General features: G+C 42.6%; 1 protein-coding gene across 2 annotated transcripts in view; it reads left to right on the forward strand.

Moving 5' to 3' along the window:
• The window catches only part of LOC120946919 (alpha-2-macroglobulin-like), a 93,866-nt gene that overhangs the window by 15,541 nt on the left and 59,688 nt on the right, over positions 1-18,637 (forward strand). For both annotated transcript variants that reach the window (XM_040361743.1, XM_040361742.1), the window contains exons 9-15: positions 4,560-4,674; positions 8,831-8,946; positions 10,117-10,275; positions 12,791-13,021; positions 13,960-14,017; positions 15,434-15,576; positions 17,636-17,785. In XM_040361743.1, coding sequence (XP_040217677.1) covers positions 4,560-4,674; positions 8,831-8,946; positions 10,117-10,275; positions 12,791-13,021; positions 13,960-14,017; positions 15,434-15,576; positions 17,636-17,785 — 972 coding nt within the window. The remainder of the gene's footprint in view (positions 1-4,559; positions 4,675-8,830; positions 8,947-10,116; positions 10,276-12,790; positions 13,022-13,959; positions 14,018-15,433; positions 15,577-17,635; positions 17,786-18,637) is intronic.

Consider the following 18,637-nt stretch of genomic DNA (forward strand, 5'->3'; position numbering starts at 1 on the left):
ATTTTAATATATCAGGTATATTTGGTGATAATACAAATAAATGGATATACTTCTACATATCAAAGATAGATGATGAAACAGATAATATAACATTTCTCTTATTCAATTTCTTATAACAAAATACCACAAATCAATACTTGAATTATACTTGTACATTTTAGATTTGGTAACTTGTGAATCGCTTCCGTGACTCCACGGACTAGTGTAAACTAATTTTTGTTTACCTTAACACTATGATGTGATCATCTCAAAACAAAACTGACCTTCTTACACTCTCACAAGCAAAAATATTGTTCATAGCTTTGATAATTTGATCAAAGCTTATATTTTAGATTTAGAATGAATCGATGGTTTAACACATACTATAACTAGTCCAATTCTAAGGCCCCATACACACGATAGAATCCATCCGCTAAAAAATCCCAGCAAATGGGTTTCAGCGGATAGATCCTATGGTGTGTACACTCCAGCGGATCTGTTTCCGCCGATATTTCTCCCCTGGGATGGATTCCAGCAGATAGATTTGTTTGGCATGTCAGCAAATATTCGATCTGCTGGAATCCATCCCAACGGATGGATCCGCTGGTCTGTATAGACTCACCGGATCCATCCGTCCGAAGGGATCCCCCGCATGCGTCGTAATGATTCGACGCATGCGTGGAATTCCTTATATGACAGCGTCGCGCACGTCGCCGCGTCATAATGACGGCGCGACACGTCATCGCCAGAGGATTTCGGCGCGGATTTCAATGCGATGGTGTGTACACTCCATCGCATAGAAATCCGCAGAAATCCTCGAGAGGATTTATCCGTCGAAACGGTCCGCTGGACCGTATCCGCGGATAAATCCTCCCGTGTGTATGGGGCCTTAAACTTTGAAGTCAGTATTATGAGATACATATATTGTTGTATCTCCCTTGTTTTAGAAGCAAGACAAATTCATACTGCAGTTAGAATTCATTTCACTCCAAAACTGAACTAACATTGGATTAGTCAAGCATATGCTCAACCAAATTTCAATTGACTAAAAAGGTATACATGAAAAGATTAATACTTTACCAGGGCATTAAGGAGTCTGTCAGTTTGAGAAGATTCCATTATGAGTCCAACACCAGACTCATTCCAACCTCCCTACATCTTTGCATTTTCTCCCCCTCCTCTCGGCTTCAGTCTCCAGAGAGATTGTCAGATGTCGAGCGAGAGCTCCCTTGGAGATCTCTGCAACTACTTTTTATCTCTCTCCAAAAGTGTGTGTGTGTGTGTGTGTGTCTGTCACAACTAGGTAATTGGTGATGTCAGATAACGATGGAGTTTATATGTTGCCTTGACAACCAAGACCAACGCCATTTTGAATAATTAACCATTTTTACCACTAGCAGCAGTATTGTATAAGAAACGACTTCTTATGTTATTGTCATCTAGGCCTAAAATGATTTGATACCTTTTTGACCTAAGCTTAACAAAACACAAGTAATTGTGTAATGGTTAACAATCGAGTGTCAATTCCCCTAGCCAACCTGGCGCTTCTTGAAATATATGGATGTGATAACTAGGTACCCACACCATTAGCTCAGACCCATGAATTCCTTGACACTGAGAGCACTAGAATTTTACTTTGAGTCTAACAGTTTCTAATGTCAATACAGCTAGGATCTGACAATTGTAACTTTTACCATAAAATAATATATATATATATATATATACAGGGCTCAAAATTTCAAGTGCTGAGCTACTAGCCATGCCTCAAGAGTTACTCGCCACCAGTTGCCCTACCTAATTCATACACTGCCCTGCGCCTAATTGCACCCGTAAACACGCCCTCGTAGATTATCTCATGGAATGACAATGTTTTATGCAGAATCAAGTTACAAAATTAAATATTAGCAACAACAACTTTAACAAAATGGGACAGGGCACTGGGGGCAGACCAGAGGGACAGGGCACTGGGGGCAGACCAGAGGGACAGGGCACTGGGGGCAGACCAGAGGGACAGGGCACTGGGGGCAGACCAGAGGGACAGGGCACTGGGGGCAGACCAGAGAGACAGGGCACTAGAACTGGGTCTCTTCCCCATTCTCTTGCTGTCTCCTCTGCAACTCCCATCCATCCTCTCTCTCTCTCTCTCTCTCCCATTCATCTCATCATCAGGAGCCTGTGTGTGCGGCTCCACGCTTGCATGCCCCCACTTCCCCCTTTTATTCAGGCTGGCAGTGAGGAGAGCGCTGAGATCCACACAACTGCACAGCCATTGACACCATAGCACAGCGCACACTGACAGCGCACAGCACACAATGAGACCAGTCTGTTCACAGTGCTCAGGCTAAACTTACATAGAGCACAAGGAGAAGAAGACTGCACAAACTAGAAGGCTGCCGCTCTCATGTCAGGGCAACTTTCAGTGAGCGCTGCACCGGAGTGGTAATTTTTGCAATCCTCCACCTCACTCATTACTTTCTGCTCTCCAGCTACATTGGTCGGGGCAGGCTCAGAGAGGTCATACTGTTGGGTCCCATGGCTTAATGAGAATTGTAAGGAGAGCACCTGTGTACTGCTCTGCCTGTGCGCGGCTCACCAGACTACTTTTCCCGAGCATGCACCTTTCCTCTTCGGCCGCCAATCTCATCTGGACTCTAGTGTAGGCACAGATTGGAGGGAGATTGGTCATGCAGCCCTGTCATCACTCGCCCCCAGCTTAAATCCACTCGCCAAATGCTAGTAGGCGAGTGGAAATTTTGAGGGCTGTAATATATATATATATATATATATATATTTATATATATATATATATATATATATATATATATATATATATATATATATATATATATATATATATATATATATATATATATATATATGGAGTTTATTATGAATAACTAATACAGATACACTGTAACATATATTTGCAAGAAAAACATTATTTAAAATATATAATACGACAGCTTATTTGTAGATGAGCCCTGTGGCTCTGTGGCTTATTCTAAAAATACCTTAAGTCTGTAGAAATCCCCCCCCCCCCTTTTTTTTATCTAAGTGTCAAAGACAAAAGATGTATAATCTGGGATACTGGTATATTTTACTAGGTGTGCAAACCTTTGCATTTATGGTCTGGGATAAAGATACACATGGGCGTCCGCTCATAGGGTTAAGAGGGGGCGAGTGACCCCCCCTAGAATCGGCAAGGGTCTGCCATGCTCGCATCTGTAGCTGTGCTGACTCTCTCTGTGTTTGTGCGAGTCGGCTCCAAAGCTGTTGCAAGATCAGTGTCACTGAGTTACAGAGCTCTTAACTGCCACCTCTGGTCGCTTCCTGTATGTGCGCCCTTGTGTTTTCTTTGCTGCCTGTAATGTATTTTCAAAGGGACATGTGGAAACAGGACTTGGGAGAAGGAAGACCACAGTGACCTTACAAGTGGGGGGTGTGAGTACAAGTGAAGGGAGGAGGCTGTTTGTGTATAGGGGGGGCTGACATATATACAGATGAGGGGGGCAGCTGAGTGCATACAGGTATGATCAGTGAAGGGGGGTGCCAGGTATAGGAAAGATCATATCATCTGTCCTGTCCTGTATACAGCTATATACACCCATCTTCCTTCCTGTATTCCTCCATCATCACTGACTGCAGATACACATCATCTGTCCTGTATATAGAGCTGTATATACCCACCTTCCTTCCTCAATATACCAATACCATCCACCCCTTCTATATACACATACTGTACACCCTCTGTACTGTACATTTGATCAGCACAGTGAGGCTGCATATCATGGGCACATGCCTGCGCTTTATGTGATAATGACTAAGCCCCTCCCCTTCATGACATTGTCAAAGAAGTGGAGCATAGGTGACCGTAAAATTATGCCCCCCCCTGGAAAAAGTTCTGCGGACGCCCATGAAGATACAGATAAGACAGTCAGTCTCCTAGTAAGACAGAAAAACTTCTGTCTATTCATGAGCTATGAATTCTGATTAAACTTTAGAGCCAAAATGGCTTCTCTCATGCCAAATATGAAAATTATGATATATATATATATATATATATATATAATCATCAATCATAATTTTCATATTACACAAACTCCTCCAATAAGCCTGACACATGGGACACATCCTTTGCCATGCCCCCTTAAAGGAGAATTGTGTAAAAAAAACAAGATTGGTTAAACCCATAAGTGCTTTTTTACCACTACTATTCCTTTATATTGGCTTTTGGAATTTACAAATGCAGGAATTTAGAAATCATATGAAAGGTTTAGTACCGGGAAAAACTTTTTGATAGTAAAAAAGTTAATTTTATATAGATCAGACCAAAATAAGGGACAAATGAGGAGGAATGAGGGTCAGGGACAGTCACTCAAAATCAGGAACAGTTGGGAGCTGTGCTTTTTAAAGCACTCTGTTTGGGACATTGGTGCGGACTCATTCTATAAGGTGATACTAGCCTTCAGGTGGTGTTTCAATTTGTCTGACCTTCTCTCCTTCTCCCAACCTTGTATTCTTTGCACAACTTTGGTTCTGACTTTTTTATGTTTATTAATTTTTTCTTCTCTCCCCAATAGACCAATTCAGAGGGTACGTTTAAAGGAAATGTTGATCTCTCAACATTCCAGCTTGACCGCTCAGGATACCAGATGACATTTAATATGCAGGTCACTCTGATAGAGCAGGGGACAAGTAAGTGAATGGTTTGCCATAAGTGTTAATGCTGTAGCTGCATAGTTGGGTTAAAGCCTGTCACAAATTAAAAATCTCGGGCTGGGATCACACATGTGAATTGGATGTGGTTTTCCCCGCAACAATTCGCATAGCAGGAGAATGTGACCGGCTCTCTATGGAGCTGGTTCACATCTCTGGGGCGGCTGTGCATATTTGGCTCTGTTTTTGGCGCCAAATTCAGGCAAAGATTCTGCCCTGATTCATCCCTGCAACAGAACAGGGACGCACAGCATTGCTGTGCGCTCCATGGCTGGTTTAGGTGTGAACCGAGCCTCAAGGCAGAATACACAAGCAGTGGTCCCTTGCACTGAACACTGCAAATGGCAGACACATTATTTATTTTTATTTTATTATTTATTAATGATAGTTATTTATGTATATATTCACGTATTTTTAATGAGCTATTTAGTTATTATTATTTATTTAACCACTTCAGCGCCAGACCATTTGGCTGCTAAATGACCGGGCCACTTTTTGCGATTCGGCACTGCGTCGCTTTAATTGTGCGGTCATGTGACGTGGCTCCCAAACAAAATTTACATCCTTTTTCCCCCACAAATAGAGCTTTCTTTTGGTGGTATTTGATCACCTCTGCGTTTTTTTTTTTTTTGCGCAGACAGACTGGGAAACAATATTGACTTTCATATTTTAAGTACATTTTTGGGTTTGCCGGGTATGTTTGATGTGTGCCAGAACTTTCAGTACTAGTTGCTTTGACCTAGCCAAAGATGTCAAATTTAACGCAATCTGTTTTAGACCAATTGGCAAGCAATGCTGAATTGGAAGACATCTATTACCTGCATACTTTAAAAGTATTTTACCATCTGCTCTCTTCTTAGGGCTCATTCACATGATCCCCTAGTCCCGTACAGCAGGAAGAGCAGTACATTTTGGCATTCTGTCATAGCACTGAGCTGTGTGAAGCCTATAAGAATGGATATGCATTGGTTGTCTATACTTGCCCGCACAGCCAAATTTGACAGATATGCAGGGACAGGTACCCAGATGCACAGGCTTTTAAATTGGGGGGGGGGGTGTACCTGCCCAGTGTACATATCAGACTTGGCTGTGTGGGTAAGCTTTTACAGCCAATGCATATTTATTCACGTATATGGGCTGGCTGCATGCAGCTTGAGGTTGGTACAGAAAGATAAATAAATGGCTCTTCACACTATACAGGGCAGAGTGCCCAGGTGAATGAGCCCTAAAAATAAAAAGCTCATAATGGTAAGCACACTTCTTGATTTCCATTGTAACTGACCATATACATGGACTGAATTTTCTTGGGCCAGAACTGTGAATGAATGACTTGTATAGCGCTACACATGCAAACTGAATCGCCTCTAGGTGCTTTTTGCAGCCAGTGTCTGCTTGGCTGGTGCAGTGATTTTACCCCGTAGGATCTCTACACACTTGGGACACAGTCGTACACACATATATACTGGGCCAATTTGGACAAGATCCAATTAACCTACCAGCATGTCTGTAGATGGAGCCAGCCAATCCTTTCTGACACTGATGTTTCCATTTAACAGATTTCAGCTATCTACTGTAAATGCCTAGGCATATAGTGAAGTTATTGGCATCACATGCAACTACATACACCACGTATTTTTATAAAAAGAAAGTTAAAGGGTTGAGAAGTCCTAGTAAGGTGGCAGTGGCCAACAAACCAACCTATATCAAGTCTTCCATCTCCAACCCAAAAGCAAAATATCAAGAAGCGTGTATCTATCAAATGATGTAAACGAAAAAGTTAAAAGTTAGGTGTTTGGATGGGGCACTTATTCACTCATGTATTGGAATTAAACTTTGGGCTTCCACAATTGCAAAGGTGTCTGAAATCGGGGCCAGATATGTGTGGGTACACTTGGGAAACTGAGACCAGGCCATATTCTATTAAAGTGAACTTATTAGTAGTAAAATAAGACACCCAAACGCCAGCAAACATAAATATGTGAACCAAGTGACCAGATGCCTAACAGAAATCCTAAATATCAAGCTAACTATATACAATGGGGTAGATTCAGTAAGCAATTGCGTCTGCATAGATGCGCAATTGCTTAGTTGCGCCGGCGTATCGGCTGCTTCTGATTCAGAAAGGTCGATACGCCGACTGCAGCCTAAGATATGACTGGCATAAGGCTCTTATGCCGTCGTATCGTAGGCTGCATTCTTTTATTTTATTTTTTTTTTATTTTTTTTATTTTTTTTAAAAGTGTATTTTGTGCGTGTACTCGAGAGAGGAGCCGGACTGCAGGAGTTGGGAGTAGGCAGGCCTCCCCCAGAGGCAATCTGCCACCTTTCTCCATGCCCCGGGTGGCAATGGCAGGTGTGTGAGGGGGTCCTCCCACACAGCCCGCCCTACCTGCTCCGCTTTGAAGCCCAACGGGGCAGAGGGACTCCCTATAAGGGAGTGAGAGGATTAGCCCGCTCAACCAGCCCCGTTAGTCCTTCGCCTCTCTTTTTAGAGACCGCGTGGTCAAAGTGCGTGATGTTAACCCAATTTCGAGTGCGTGTAAGTGTGGTGGTTTTTGTGGGAGGGGGGTGGGCGTACTAAGCGCAGGCTTACCTCGCATAGCACACCCACCGGGAGCCGGGCTGAGACCACCAAACTCAATTCACATGTAGCCGAGACCGGGATCCGAACCCCTAGCTGCAGAGGTGAATGGCTTGTCAGCGCAGTGCCAATCGCGTTGAGCCACCGCAGCTCCCGTAGGCTGCATTCTTACGATGGCCGCTAGGTGGCGTTCCCGTAGTGGTCAGCGTAGAGTATGCAAATTGCATACTCACGCCGATTCACAACCGTACGCATGCCCTGCGTTCGCATTTTACGTCGTTTGCGTTCGTCGAGTTCTGCGTAAGGCTGCTCCTGCTATTAGCAGGGGCAGCCAATGCTAAGTATACCCGTCGTTCCCGCGTCGCGATTTTTAAAAATTACGTCGTTTGCGTAAGTGAATCGTGAATGCCGCTGGATGCCATTTATGTTCACGTTGAAGCAAATGACGTCCTTGCAACGTCATTTACCGCAATGCACGTCGGGAAAGTTTCCCGACGGAGCATGCGCACTACGTTCGGCGCAGGAACGTGCCTAATTTAAATGATCCACGCCCCCTACGGGATCATTTAAATTACGCGCGCTTACGCCGGGCAGTTTTCCGGAGCGCACATGCAAATTACGGAGCTACTGCTTCGTGAATGAAGCGTAGCGCAGGTAATTTACGGAGGCGTAGCATAAAAACGGTACGCTGCGCCTCCGTAGTAGTGCGCGCCCCTACCTGAATCCACCCCAATGTATGCAAATGCAGAACACCGGAAAGCTGGGTAAAACTGGAGGTGTAGGGAACAAATGGAAAGGAGAAACCAAAACTGGCATCAGGAAAAGGAGTAGGAACAAGGCAGCAGGGTTCAGGATAAAGTTATTAAGCAGAGAGCATGATTAAAGGGCAGGAACAAGATAACGGCTAGCAGTATCTGACAGCAAGCAAAGCAAAACACTTGAGCAAGCTGTATAAGGGACCAAATACCAGCAGCCAGCATCAGGTGATTACTGTAATCTGGTGGGAGGCACCTGCTGATGGACACTGGAACTACAACCTTCTGTGCTGGTAAGCACCATTCCACCAGCAGGTGATCTAGGTCCTGACGAAATGGGGCATTCATGGAAAATTTCAGTGCAAAAGGACCCAAAAAATTATCCCATTCAGATTGTTTAGAATTGATAATTTAGGGGTTTGGTGCTGAAGATGTCGTCCATGTGTAGAATTACTTTCATGGCTTCAGTTTTTGTTCAGGAATGGTTGCTTCCAATCCATCTGAATGCAAGCACTGATCTCAGGGACGAGATTAAGGGAAAAAAAATCTCATCCACAACCATGTCGATAAGAGTGAGAAGTGCTCCTTTCTGTACTGTTTTTCTCCTAGGGGCTTCTGTACAGTGTTCAGTTTACCTACTGCCCTTTATGACTGGTCCGTAAAGAACCAGTCGATTTCACTATATTTAACATATATGGGCTGCATCAGACATATGACTGTAATCTAAGCCTTCCTGATGTGTGTGTGTGTGTGTGTGTGTATACATGAGCATAAGTATTTGTATTTTGTTCTGTGACAGATGTCCAAGCAACTGAAACCAAAGCCATCTCTATCACCAGCCAGCTAGGCCGAGCCCGTTTTGACTTGAAGGCTATGCTTCCATATTTCAAAAAGGGAATTCCTTATCCTGTGGGGGTGAGTTGACTTGGAACCTATGTTAAATGTTGTTGTGCATTGTCATGGCAGCTTTGTGCTACTAGTGGCCAATACTTTGGTGGGTTTTTTATTTTATTTCTGTAAAACTCCTAGAACGTCTCAATTGTATGACTGTAATCCTCTAGCAAAAACTTCTGCTAATTGCCATGAATCAGATTTGCATGATTCAGAGCCTAAAAAATACTGGTTATGGGAACAAGATCATACCTCTCAACTTTTTGAGATTTTAATGAGGGACACCTATCAGAAAGTATGCAGGCATAGGACACGCTCCTTGCCATGTCCCCTTAAAGGAGAATTGTACAAAAAATTGGTTAAACCCTTAAGTGCTTTTTATTTTTTTTCCAATACCATTGCTTTATATTGCCTTTTGAAATGTACAAATACAGCAATTTAGAAACCACATGAAAGGTTTAGCACTGGAAAACACTTTTGGATAGATAAAAAGTGCATTTTATATACCTATAGAGATCATACCCAAATGAAGAGGAATGCTCCAAGTTGGGAGCTATGCAAGATGGCTACTTCCATTTCTGTCCTCTGCTCCTAAAAAGACTTTTAACTGGAATACTGATCCACTTTGCAAACTCGGTGACCTGCTGATAAAAGTTCAGCAACGGCAGCCCCACATTTTTCATCCGGTAGCTTGTTTTGTTGGGGTAAATTGTGTGTTTGGTTTTTTTTTGGGGGGGGGGGGGGGTGGACTTATAAGCCATGGCAACCAACACTGCCCAAGTCAACCCCAACTTGCTATCTCTCTGAAAGGGGTCAGAGCTTTATGAAGTGGCTAGGGACATTGGAGACCCCTATATTTTTGCTTGAGCTGTATTCTAGTTTGTAGCTGCCCTACCTCCAGACAGTCTGTCCCACAGTCTACCCATCAGTCCTAGCTGCTTGTCATGAAAAGGGGGATGAATATGGGAGATCGAGTTTCTGGGTTATACATGTGAGATCTCGCATGAAACGATAAACAAAAAAGTGTGTGTGGCGGAGGGGGTGCTCATGGCAATGCAGAGAAGCTTGAAAATATGCTAGAAGGTAATCTCGTTGACTGATGGAACATGTACAAGACGAAGCACATTTTAACTAGAACAGGTATTGTGATAAATGTATGTGTAAAGCTGAAGCATATGTTGATATTTTCCTCAGATAATTGTTGAGAATGCACAGGGGCAGCCTGAGAGTGGCCAGGTGGTAGAACTCCAAATGGACGGAAAGGTTCTTCAGAACCTGACATCTGATAAGTATGGCAAAGCACACTATAAAGTTGATACCTCAACATTCGCCACTTCAAATGTCAACTTTCAGGTGAGTGGATATTTCAATGTACATCCAAATCATTCTGCAGCAGTTCAGGGCAATTCTATGTAGCTCTGTTCGGTAAGTCTAACATTCTATAGTAATACAGACAAGCATTGCACCTAAATGGATAAGAAACCTTGCCGTCTAAAGCCGTGGTTCTCTACTCCTGTCCTCAAGGCCCACTAACAGGCCAGGTTTGCAAGACAACTGAAATGCATCACAGGTGATATAATTTGCTGCTCAGTGATTGTAGTATTCTAGTCTGCATCTCCCCAAGATGTTAGTAGGTCTCAAGGACAGCAGTTGAGAACCACTGATCTAAAGGACCCTACACTATTGCAGACAGCACATGCAAGCTCCATTCAGTTGGGGTCCCTAAAGGGGACTCAAGAACCCTGCACTGTAAGACCATAGTGACACTAGTATGTAAGTCTTGCTTGCATAGTGACACTGGTGTTGATTTCTCCCCCCACCCTCTCTAAAAAAAAAAAAAAAAAAAAAAAGCAAACGCTGGGAATGCATAAAGTGAGCTCTCAGTCATGTTGACCTTTTGGGAATCTTTTTTTTTTTTTCTTTTTTTTTTCTCAATTTCTTTTTTCACTTTCAGATTTTTCACCTATCAGAATAAAAGGATGAAATGAGATTGGTAGCCATGGGCATCAGCTTACTAAAGAGACAGATATATTTTGTAATAAATGGACCATGTAATGGTTTGGGAGGCAGTCACCTAGACCATTTCAGACTTGGCATATAATAGCATGTACTGTGTACTACACCCGGCCCCACACCAGAAGGATAACCTCATGTCTCTTGCCAGTTACACCTAGCCCCGCACTAACTAAGTCTTTTTTTTTTTTCCTTTCCTTCTACTAGTTCTTGTACACATTTATTTCATCAGGCACATGAGTTTACATTTTTTGGATTGTATTCAATACATGCAAAATGTTGTCCTTTGTTCGGAGCCTTAACAAAAGCTTGGAGGTATTCTTAAATATTGTGAGACAACTTTAAATGGGGCAATTGCATATTACATATTTCCTTATCAACATTACACTTTACACTATTTTACTCTTCAGCCTAAAGTCTTCCAAAGGGGATCTATTGTATACACTTGTGGTCCAATTTTTAGGGCCTGCTGCTTTTCAGAACTCTCCTATCATAAGGTCCCTGCTACCTAGAAAGGTAGCCCAGCCACACAACCTCCATCATCGTCCTCCACTCCCAAACTGGCTGCTCCTCCTTACATTTCCATCACCCAGAAGGTTAACATGAAGGTTAATTCCCTGTTCCCATTCATTGTAGGATCTTAATTTCCCTGTGTGTTCACAGTAAACCAGACCAGCAACTTATTTTACTGAATACAATGGCATTCATGTACAGTTCTTCTTCATCCCTATATCCTTGTTCTTCAAGAATCAGATGGCAATGCAACAAGTTGGACACGATGGTGTTCTTTAACTGTTGGGCTGCGCTTTGGGCTATGCAGTGGCATCTCATTATTTTATTTTTTTTATTTTAGCTTGTGATTCCCAAATAATGGTAATCTTGTTCACAGGTCTGATTTAGGGTCCCGCTAAAGAGTAACCCCACTAGGTGCCACTCTGCATCGCCTCATGTATTGACCTTCTCATTCCCACAACCAACCATTGGCCCAACCCGTTTGTATTTAAATACCCCTGTTACAGAAAGCACCACAGAACAGCAGTATCACTTACCTGGTTGAGGCAGAGTTGACCAGAGGGCTGTCCTTACACCTCTTGTCTGTTTCCTTTGGGGAAGATAAGGTATAATGGGGCACAAAGTGGCATGGGTGCCTGTAGGATATCAGTTTTGGAATATCTTGGTAGTTGATGCAGAGCTGAAGTGAGCAAGTAGATGGCAGGCAGATGCAGGTTCTTGGTCTTGGATTGACAGGGCCGAAACAACCGGGCAGCATAGGTACAGAGTCGGAACCAGGCCAGGGTTAGTATCAAGTGAGCAAAGGAGGTGCCAAAAAAAGCAAGGTTTGGGTCACAATCAGAATCTGCAACAGTATCAGGAACAAGCATGGTCAATAAACCAGGCTGTGGTACAGAAGGAGCTGATGACCACTCGGCAATTATCCTGAGTCCTGTAGGCCTTTAAATAGGCCACTGGGAGCCAAAGTCCATCAAACATTAATGCACAAGTGCATATGTAGATGCGCGCAGGGTCCTGGTTCTACGTGCAACGCGCATTCCTTTGAGCATGGTTTTAAGCACCGTTTTCCTGACAGGCAAACTCATCACTGAATGGTAACTTCTAAGTGCAAAACTCAAATGACATTTTAGGTACCTGCCTACGCACTTTCTATTTAAAAAAAAAAAAACACTCAAATAGCATTGGACTTTAAAGAACCTGAATACCTGTAGTAAGTTGGGGCTCAAATGCTGGCAATTTTGAAAATTACAAAGATGAATAGGTTGCCCTAATACTTCAGTGTCAGCTAAGGTGTATTTTTTTTTTATATATTTTTTTTTCTCTTTGGTTTGTTACTCAACAGCTGAGTTACAAGAACCAAGAACAATGCTATGATAACAACTGGATTGTGCCCACTTACTCCAATGATCATCACTCTGTTGGCCGATTCTTCTCTCGCACTGAAAGCTTTGTGCAGCTGCAGGGCCCCAAAGAAGATCTGCAGTGTGGTAAAACGCACAACATTCGGGTTCAGTACATATTTGGCAAAGATGCTTTGGCTGCAGGAGAAACCACAATCAACTTCGTCTACATGGTGAGCATATAGAGGACTCTGGAAAGTGTTATAGGATTCTTGGAAATATGATGGTGGTAGGATAATGCAAGAATGCTAAATATTGCCAGTTACACAATGATGCCCTGAATGGGTATCTGTTAGGGTAGAGTTAAAGAGCCTTTAAGCTGACTAAACTTGAGCTGTAGATCCCTCTTAATAGGGTCACCAGGCCTATCCTGAGACCTTGGCCTTTCGCTTGGTCTCCTCCTGGGCAGGTCCTCCCCTGGTTTCCTCCATTAAGTAGCTTCCTCTAGTAGATGGACAGCTTGGGATCTCTTTGCAGTTGTAGGCCCCAGCCAGGATAGCTGGGCCTACTTGGTAGAAAGGCAGCCTCGGGCCAACGTGGCCCCAAGACTGAAAATCACAACGCGTGCCAGGAGGGCCACGAGGCAAAGGACCCCAAAAATTGGCGTCTGCCCCTTAAGTACCCTTCCCCAGCATGCCCAGTGGGGAGACCACTCCCACTCTGTTGTTCCTGGGAAAAGACACTCAATACACCATAGCCTGCCTGCGTTCCAACATTGGCCTGTGGTGGTATCGCCACCTATAGGCAACAGTGGGAAAATCCTTTCAGGCACAGACACAGCCAGAACAGGGGCTGATTTAGCATAAATCATTAAAGTCTGAGCCAACTATTGGCCCAGACACCCACTAAATTTAGCATAGCGCCTGATCAATGGGAGCAGGGCACTACACATGCATTCCAGCTTTGTGAATTAATCTCACAATGTGCTAATCCTGAACCACTTGAATATTTTTCATATTGCCATTTGCCCATTCTTTAAACCAGGATTTGTTTGGAATATATTGGTGGGTTGAAAATGTTTTGGTGCCCATGTTGTAATCTATCATGTGCCATAAATTTGTATTTTAATAATCTATAGTCCACTAATCCTCTTATGTTTACTGTATCACAGGTCATTGCAAGAGCAAGGATTATGGAGACCGGTGTACGTTCTGTAGACGTATCACGATGTAAGTTCAGAATGCCAGGCGTCTCCACTCTTGTCAAATATGCCAAGCTGTTGTGTAGTACCATGCTGTCTTATTCCCTATATGTGTGATCATCTGAAGAGATGTTAAATACGGCTAACATTTTTTAGGGCAAAGACCCTTGCCTCCCTGCTACAAGGGAGAAATATACTAGATTACCAAAAGTATTGTGACACCTGCCTTTACACCCATGTGACCTTTTAATGGCATCCCAGCTTTAGTCCATAAGGTTCAATATTGAGTTGGCCCACCCTTTGCAGCTACATACCTCCCAACCATCTCTGAATCGCCTGGACCATCCCGGAATTTGATCCATGTCCCAGGTTTCCGGCGAATCTGGGCTGAGTCCTGGAATGTCCACGTTGTGTGTGTGCGCGAGGCATCTTAATTCCTGCATGCCGTGAGCTACACTGTCTTTGCTTGAAGCCGGCATTTCTCCCCGATTGTGTCTGACAGACAGTGGGAAGGATGGGACTAGGGGAATAGATGCAGTGCCTCTTTTCAAAAACTAATTCGTACCCCTTAAATTTTCCACATTTTGTCATGTCACAACAAAAACATACATTTTATTTTATTGGGTTTTTATGTGATGGACCAACACAAAGTGGCACATAATTGTGAATAGGAAGGAAAATTATAATTGGTTTTTTTTTTTTTTTTTTTGTTACAAATATCAAAGTGTGGCGTGCATTTTGTATTCAATGGATGGAGCCAGGGTGGGACTGGGGGTGAATGGATGAGATCTGGGATCAGGGGAACGTGTTTTGTTTACCGCATCCCTTAAGCCCCTCCTGCTGCTAAGCACTTGGCCACACCCACATATTACCACGACGCAGGTCTTTTTGTCCCTCCTCCAGTGTCCTTTATTCTGAAGTTCAGATGTTGGGAGGTATGCAGCTTTAACTCTTCTGGGAAGGCTGTCCACACAGTTTAGGAGTGTCTATGGGAATGTTTGACCATCCTTTCAGAAGGACAAGAAGACCTTGGGTGTCTGCCTAACTTCAATCTGATCTGCTCCACTATAAAAAAGATCCATCTCCCTCCATCTAGGTCAATCGGGTCAAAGGGCAGTTGGATGTAAATGGAGGAGATGGGAGAAGTCAGTTTACACCCACCAGTCCATATAGCAGAGGGGGCTCTGTCCATGTCCGCTCTGCATAAACTGACCAGACACGGACCTGTCATCCCCCATGGTTTGCTCTGATCAGTGAACAGATCATCTGCTGAGAAAATTGTATTTCTCCCTGTGTGAAAGGAGAGCTGGCTTCAGTGGAGCGTTCATTTATGTTTTACCAAAACTTTAGGCTGGCAGCTCTGTTCCTCACAAGCTAAAGGTGCTGAAAGTGTAATCTGTTGTTATTTATAAACCCAACTAATTGCATTGTCCTTTCCTCTCAGCTCTTAAAGGAGAATTCAACCTAACCTACAAGGCATCGCCTGATCATGTCCCTATTGTTCAATATGCCATACAGTACATGCTGAAGGATGAGCTGGTGGGAGATGCCATTAATCTCAACTTGGAGAAATGCTTCAAAAACCAGGTACATGGAAACTTTTATGTCTCGATTATGTAGAAGATATGGCCTCCAAGAAGTCCTCTAAAACTTGTATCCACTGTTCTGCATACATACAGCAGAACTTTTTCAGCCAACATACACAAAACTACATGGTTTTTCTGCTCTTTAGCGCCAGATTTGTCATGTAGCCTGAATGGACTTGTTTGGCTCTCCCTGTCTTCTGTATCCAGGATAAAGGACATGTGGACGATGGTCAGGTCCTGGACTGCATATAGGAGCTTCCAAAATGGCAGCATACAGAAGTCATTCACTGGTGTATTTTGCTTTTATATTAGGCTGGATTTACCCTGTTTTATTTGCATGCAGCATATGATAACACGCGTGTGGGTGTGAATGAGCTCATAGTTACTAATTTTGCCTTTCACACTAAACTTTAGATACAAACGTGGATATTAACCAGCCTAATAATGGAATTTCTGTGGGATACTGTATACATTTCTCATGCAGTAAAACCCTTCCACTTGGACAAGTGTGACTAGGCTCTTAGACTGGGCCTATATGGATGTCTATTATCTATAGCCTCCTCTTAATTCAATTAAGACTTGGGGAAAATTAGAACTTTGATGTTTAGAAATTAGAATTGTGTCATCATGAAACATTTGATAGGGGTACAGCCTTGTAATAGACAGCATGTTGTCCTCCCAGGCACCTAATTTAAGGTTAAAGTAAATGCACAGTATGTATTGTGTGGTGTTTGTTATGAAGAGTGTATTTTTATTTGAGGTACACAAGGTCTTTTTATCGTGAAGGGCTGAACCTGCTTTTTTTTTTTTTTATTGTGAAATTATACATTTTTCTGTATTTCTGATTCGACCCATGCTTCCTCCAAGTGGAGGTCCACCTGTGTTTTTTTATTTATTTTTTGACAAATACTGCAGCTGCTTACCTAAAAAAAAAAAAAATGGACACTTGCCTGTCCAGCGCGCCCGCAAAGTCAGAAGATGCGGCTGAGCAATCTCTCAATCCTCGGCTGCTTCACTGTCGATTCCCTACTGCGCATGCGACACATCAGATGTTTTTTCACCTTAATGCATAGATTGCATTAAGGTGAAAAAACATTTTCCTTTACAACTCCTTGAAGCCTCGTACACACAATCGGATTTCCATGGGACAAATCCGTGGAATTTTGTGCGAAAGGGCATTGGCCGCGAACTTGTTCTGCATACATACAGCAGAACTTTTTTTTCAGCCAATATACACAAAACTACATGTTTTCTGCTCTTTAGTGCCACCCTTTGGGCAACTTCTGCTAATGTTGTCTTATGGTTAGCATGCATGTTTGTACTTGAGATTTTAGTCCGACAGACTTTTGTGTACACACGATCGGATAATCCGACGGCACACATTTGTTGTTGAAAAATTTGAGAGCATGCTATCCCACATTTGTTGTCAAATTCCGACAACAATTGTCCGATGGAGCGTACAAACGGTTGGATTATCCGACAAAAACCCTGCCATCACACAATCTGATTGTGTCTTAAGTGGACTAAATCTGCTGTAAACAAGTGTTTAGAACAGCCTTTCTCAACCTTTTTAACCCCAATAATTTTCAGGTCTTGAAGAACCCTTGCTAAAACAAATTAATTGGAGGGTATATGAGAAATTCACTTACGTTGGTAGTCGGTAGGAAGAAGGCAACCCTTTTTCAATAGTGGTCAGAATGCCACCATTACAGACAGCTAAAAATGAAAAGTGGTGTCTTGCTCTTAGATTTAAGTGGTGCAGGCACCAAAAAAATCTAAGATCTTTCAATCAACCCTCAAGGCTCAAGCTCAAGGAACCCCTAGCAAGCGCTGGAGGAACCTAAGGGTTCCATGGAACCCTGGTTGAGAATGGCTGGTTTAGAATTTCCTTATCGCGGTTTAGGTAAAAAAAATATAAAGCATTCATACTTTGCATAACTATCTCTTTAATAAAAAAAAATAGTTGCATCAAATCTGCTATGAACCATTGTTTGTGCCTAACGACAGCTGTGAAAAACGCAGTATTACATGCTATTTATACAATTTTAATTGCTCTCCAGGTTTCTGCTAACTTCACATCCGCAACAGAAACCCCTGGCGCTCTTGTTGGCTTGGAAGTGAAAACGACTTCAGACTCTTCCTGCCTCATTCGTGTCTTTGATTCAAGCCTCCTGCTTCTTGATGCAGGGCAAGCCTTTTCTGCTGCTACGGTAAGATATTGATGCGGTGACCTTGGACATTGTGTTTGCTTAAAAGTTTAGAGATATATATATATATATATATATATATATTTTTTTTTTTTGAGGCAGCTAAGGCTTGTATGACTTCAGAGCCCTTTTCTGAAATCCTATGTGGACTGGTGGCGTGTGTGTGTGTGTGTGCACTGAACACACTTTCTCTGAGTTGAGTAAACTAAATCTGTACTTTATTGGCTTCTAAAAAAGCCTTACAGAAAATTTCTCAAAAGCAAACTTCTTTTTTTTTTTTTTTTTTTGCGCTACAAATACAAATGCAGCGACAATTTTGAAAAAAAAAAAACTATTTTTTTACTTTTTTGCTATAATAAATATCCCAAAAAAATGTATAAAAATATATATATATTTTTTTCCTCAGTTTAGGCCGATACGTATTCTTCTACCTATTTTTGGTAAAAAAAAAATCACAATAAGCGTTTTTTTGATTGGTTTGCTTAAAAGTTATAGCGTTTACAAAATGGGGGATAGTTTTATGGCGTGCGTGTGTGTGTGTGTGTTTTTTTTTTTTTTACTAGTAATGGCAGCGATCAACTTTTTTTTTTTTTTTTGTGACCGACATTATGGTGGACACTTTTGACACATTTTTGGAACCATTGTCATAGCAAAAAGTGCTATAAAAATGCACTGATTACTGTGAAAATGGGAGATAAGGGGTTAAGTGTGCTCTAAGGGAATGATTCTTACTGTAGGGGGCGTGGCTGGACGTGTGACGTCACTGATGTCGTTCCCTATAACAGGGAACAGACTATCAGTGACAAGCCACAGAGAAGAACGGGGAAGGTGTGTTTACACTCCCCTCTCTCCATT

This window comes from Rana temporaria, chromosome 8 (assembly GCF_905171775.1).
Source record: "Rana temporaria chromosome 8, aRanTem1.1, whole genome shotgun sequence".
NCBI classification, from domain to species: Eukaryota; Metazoa; Chordata; class Amphibia; order Anura; family Ranidae; genus Rana; species Rana temporaria.